This window comes from Populus euphratica, unplaced genomic scaffold (assembly GCF_000495115.2).
Source record: "Populus euphratica unplaced genomic scaffold, PopEup_1.0 scaffold1541.1, whole genome shotgun sequence".
NCBI lineage: Eukaryota > Viridiplantae > Streptophyta > Magnoliopsida > Malpighiales > Salicaceae > Populus > Populus euphratica.
Window position 1 is genome coordinate 39,871 of NW_011501389.1, and position 5,014 is coordinate 44,884.

Sequence of the window (5,014 nt, forward strand, 5' to 3'; positions counted from 1 at the left end):
GGTCCACACTAACCAAATTAAGACAAAATATCAATATCAATCCCAATCGCAAATCACTTCCATATTAAATTTTAGAAGAAAATTACATGATAAAAAAAAATAGTATAAAAAAATTAATAAATTAAATATTAAATGATAAAATTAAAATAAATCAATTTTAAAAATAAAAAAAATCAACTTATGTTAGGTGTTAGAATTAGTGACTTTAATCATGAACCAAAGAAGTCGAATTATATATATACATAAAAAAACTCTAAAAAAAAGATAAAAAAATATATAAACATAAGTGTTTTTTAAAAAACAAACCCAAACTTGACTAAAACTAACAATCAGTGAAATCATGGATCCAATTTAATTAATAGGCTTAATTTTTAATCAATTTAACTTTGAAAAATAAAATCATAAAAAAAAATCATTATAAAAACTTATAAAAAAAAATAACATTGAGAAGAATGATGATAAAATATGATAGAAAAAAAATCAAAGAACAGTGAAATTGCAAGAAAACAAAATCTAAAAAATGATCCAAATCCAAAGCAACTGAACAATGATAAAAAAATACGAGTGAAATTTTAAATACTAAAAAATTATAAGGGTGAAATTAAATTTTTATTTATTTTAATAAATCATTAAAAAATTTAAAAATTATAATAAATTGGATAAGGATCGAAAGCAAATGAAAAAAAAATTGAAGGGCTAGTACTGAATTTGAAGACGAGAGAGAGGAGAAAAAAAGAAAAAAGTTCGTTAGCCCAAGTTAGAGGCAAGTTTGATGTATCATGTAAGGGATGTTGAGATATTTCAAATATCTTTTCAAAAATAATATTTGACTGTTGAACTGTCAAGCACGCACCATATAAATGATACGAGAATTGTTTACATTTCAGGGCATGAACAATAAGTTTTTTTCAATTACAATAATATCCCCAGATAACATGTAAATTTACAACAAAACTAATGTAAAATGATTAAAAAAATATTTGTGAGAGAGTTATGTTAATTTTGTTTTTAAAAGTATAAACATAATATAAAACACCATGGAGAGTGATGAATATTAGATTTTTTTTATTTTATGGTTAAATTAATAATTTTATCTTGTAATAAAAAATAAAATGACTAATTTTGACCCGTGGATAATTTAGTTAAATCAAATAAGAAGTAAATTATTCCTAGAGCTGCATAACTTCTCCTTTTCTCTAGGTTTTTTCTGTTAAATGTTCCAGACCCTACTTAGCCGGGGCGAAGAATCCCGAGGGTGGAATGATACCGAATCTGAGTGAAACTGTGGGCTCGGTCCATTCATCTACATGTATTACTAGAAGCTGGCTATATCTCAGACCCAATCGTCTATGGTCCAGCTTTTAATAACCTTTCAAGTATCAACGGTTGAGATAAACTTCTGCTCCATCGGAACCGCTACTAAAATAGATGAAAAAAGAGAGAACACTAACGTCACTGCAATCGAAAATTCTGGCGTCTCCACAGCGAATCCATTTCTTCTTCTGTCTCTTAACGTGCCCAAAACGAAACCCATCGTTTTTCCACTAACATGTTAAAGAAATATAAGACCGCCCATGGTTTGATTCCCAGAGACCACAAAACAAACAGTTCATAGGCAGTATACGTAAACAGAAGAGAGATTAGAAGTTTCTGTAGAGACAGAGTTAAACACAAGATGGTGCTATGGGAGATCACATTGGGAACTGCGTATTTTTTGGGTCTGAAACGGACTTATAGACTTGCTTTAAGGATTCAACGTAGGCTCATCAGCCATAAGTACCCTAGGATCCGTCAGTTTGTTCAAAGGTATGTGTTGTAGCTATTTTGTAGACACGATCTTTGATGGATTGGCTCTTTTGATGTATCTGATTTTGTTTTGATGGCACTGCTTGCAATAGGGGTTTAATCAGTTATTTGATCGATTCATTTCGATAGAAAATTAGTAAGCGGGTTGCTTTTTCTTTGATAAATTTGGGATTTTTTTAGCTGAACGTTTGTTTATTCTTATCTTCATTTGTGGGATTTTATAAATGGACATTCACACGTTGTTGAAATAGTTGTGCCTATTGTTTAATGATTCTGCTTGTCCATGTTTTGTTTGACAGAGAGTGCTTGCTTCGTGTAGACTTAATCCAATTTTCCCATCACATTACAAGTCCTTGACCATTTAATTTATATTTCCTTGAGTAAATTGGGATAGTTTGAGATGAGGTTTTGAATGTCGACGCTCATGCACTGGCAGTATATCTACTTCATGTTGTCGTTTAGGATGCCAAATGGATTTGCTTAAAACTTTGATCAGGAGCTGGCATCTGATGCATTGAGTTCCATTTTAATCATTCTTTCTGTAACTCTGATTTGTAGTCTCATGTATATTAGCTGGACAACGTCCATTGGCAGTATCTCTTTCATGACTTCCCTTGTGCTAGAGTTGTTGCCTTGCATCTACGCGCACTGTACAGTGTTCATGCCAAAACTGGTTTCATGTTCCCTCGCAAATGATCATTTCCACTACGGGGGTATCTGTTTCAAGGCTGTGAAGAGTGAAATCTGGATTTCTTTCTAATTTGAATCTGGACACACTTGACTACACAAAGTTATTCCATAACCACTACAAAATTTTGATATTTTAAGCAATAGTTTTGATACAAAGGTTTGCCGGGGTTTCTTTTAATATCATACCATAGATTTTGATGACTGATAAAAATCAACACGCTATATACTATTTGATGCCAGACAACTGTTTGGATGACTATTAAAGATATGGATGCATGAAGACAATGTAATTGAGACATATTTGGATGCCTCAAAGGCTTGGAAGGTTCATTCAGTATGGCTGTAATGCTGCTCAGCTTTCCATTTCCTTACCAGCTTGGTTTGCTTGCTATTATGTACTGTGCTTCTATTTCTCGTTGGTGCTACTATCATTGTTATTTGTTGCATATCATTATGCTGCCAGTATGTTGTATTTCTTTATGCCTCTTGGTTGAAACTATTTCCAGGCCTTGAAATAACTTCATATGCTCCTTTCTTTTTCCCGACTTCGTAGGCGAACACGTGCTGTTTTTGATGTTGCTCTTAAAGTTCACCTGAGTATACAACAGAGAGACATAGAGGTTGGTCGGCATCTTGGTAACAGGATCCTGAGGTGGTTGGACCGAATGAAACCTTCTGCTCAGATTCGTGGCCCCCCACCTGTGAAACCCCCAAATGGTGCTAGCTCAAATACAAATGTTACAAAGCAGGTAACCAACAACACTTCCCACCTGAAAGCTCCGAGCATTGGCCAGACATCCAGGCACCAGGAATCTGATAGGCACCTTTTCACCTCAGCAAGAAATATCTGGTCAAAACCATTTCCATCCATTGCAATGATGATGCGGCCATCGAGACCTGCTGGAACTTTTACACAGTACAGGCACTTGAGCATCCAGTGCCCTGAAATGTCAAGACCAAACTACAACATTGGCGGGGGAAGTGGATATCAGGGGGTTTTCCGGAAGGACATAATGCAGTATATTCTGCAAAATTAACAGTCGCAGGTATTTTCTATCTCGTGTTTGTTGTGGAGTCTGACTTGATTCTGAGACGTAACTGTACGAGAAGTTTTGTTGAGGTGTGATTTGAGGGGACACAAAGGAGTCGTGCGGAAACTGATAGCTGAAACCTTTGGTCCGATGTTTCTCTTCCTCTTTCAGTTTATAAATCGCCCCCTTTTCTGGCTGATGCTCCTGAGCCTCTTTTCTCTCTCTTAGAATTTGCATGAGCTTGGCCTCATTGACATTTTTGTTCATTCAAGAAATAATGATATAAAAAACCGGATGTTTTTGTTTTTGATTCTGATTAATGTTGATTGATTTATATATTTAGGCTAATTGTAATGCTGCACAAACAATGATCTATGATACCCATGTTTATTGATTTATATGATTAGGCCAATTGTAATGCTGCACAAACTGCTGCACAAACAATGATCTATGATGCCCTTGACCTGTGAAAGGCCGCGCATAATAATACTAACAAGCCTCTGAACCTATCACAAATAAAACGTCTCTTAAACTGAATAATCAACCATCATTTCTCCTAGCATTAATTTTCAAAACATTTCAATTCCAAATTTCCAACGTCACGTCACGGCCTTTTCGCACCCGGATAACATGGTGCATGTCTCAAACAAATCCTGCTCTGTGAAACCAGGATCGAGGCCAGCTGCTCTTCAGGCCTGGCATTATCCTGACTTGCCGAATAGTAGCTTGTCCTGAACTAGCTGCAGCTCTCTGCAGCCGGCACCACATCGTGCTACTTCAAACTAGTCTTTGCTCCCTGAGGTCGGACCCAGCAGCAGCAGGCCTCCAAATCAAGGTCAGGTTTATATGGACCTATTCATGCTGGTTCAGCGAAGTCCCATTGCTTTAATGCCCCACTGGATCACAAACCACCGGTGATCTGGTCCATCAGTCTTATCACCACTAGCTTATTTATTAGCATAGCTTGTTGGAAGATCAAAGAAAACCAAAGCGAATCCTTTGGTGAACCAAACCTTAATCATTTTTCCCTAAGGATCCTTAAATACCGTCGTGTTTTTTTTTTTTTTTTTTTAAATGCGAACTCTTTAGAGAGAGAAAAATGACAAGGCCGGGGTGGTTAGAGCCCACTGCTTATGGGTAAGTATGTACGGTTTGGGAAATCGATCTTCATTATAGCCCAAATACGTAGCGAATAACCTTCCATCCACTTTTAAGTTTTATCTGTATTGCTCCGTCTTCGGAAAGAAAGCACCCGGCTCCTGCACTGCAGAGCCAGTGGCGGAGAAACAATGAAATGAAGGAGCTATTTCCCTTTATTTTTTTTTATTTTTTTTATATTATAATTTTAATATAATATTTAATTTTATTTATTAACTACTAATTAATCTAATATTTTTTTTGAATTATTGTTACTACCTCTCTTTATTCTACAAAATTTCTATTCAAATCCTAAACTATTAATTAATTAAGTAAATAACTTTATATTT

General features: G+C 35.3%; 1 protein-coding gene across 1 annotated transcript; it reads left to right on the forward strand.

Moving 5' to 3' along the window:
• Window positions 1–1,360: 1,360 nt before the first annotated feature.
• On the forward strand, window positions 1,361–3,841 carry LOC105117823 (uncharacterized). Its single transcript, XM_011015591.1, has 2 exons — window positions 1,361–1,806; window positions 3,050–3,841. The coding sequence occupies exons 1-2, from the start codon at window positions 1,676–1,678 to the stop codon at window positions 3,531–3,533; spliced, it is 615 nt and encodes a 204-aa protein (XP_011013893.1). The 5' UTR covers window positions 1,361–1,675; the 3' UTR covers window positions 3,534–3,841.
• The last annotated feature ends 1,173 nt before the right edge of the window (window positions 3,842–5,014 follow it).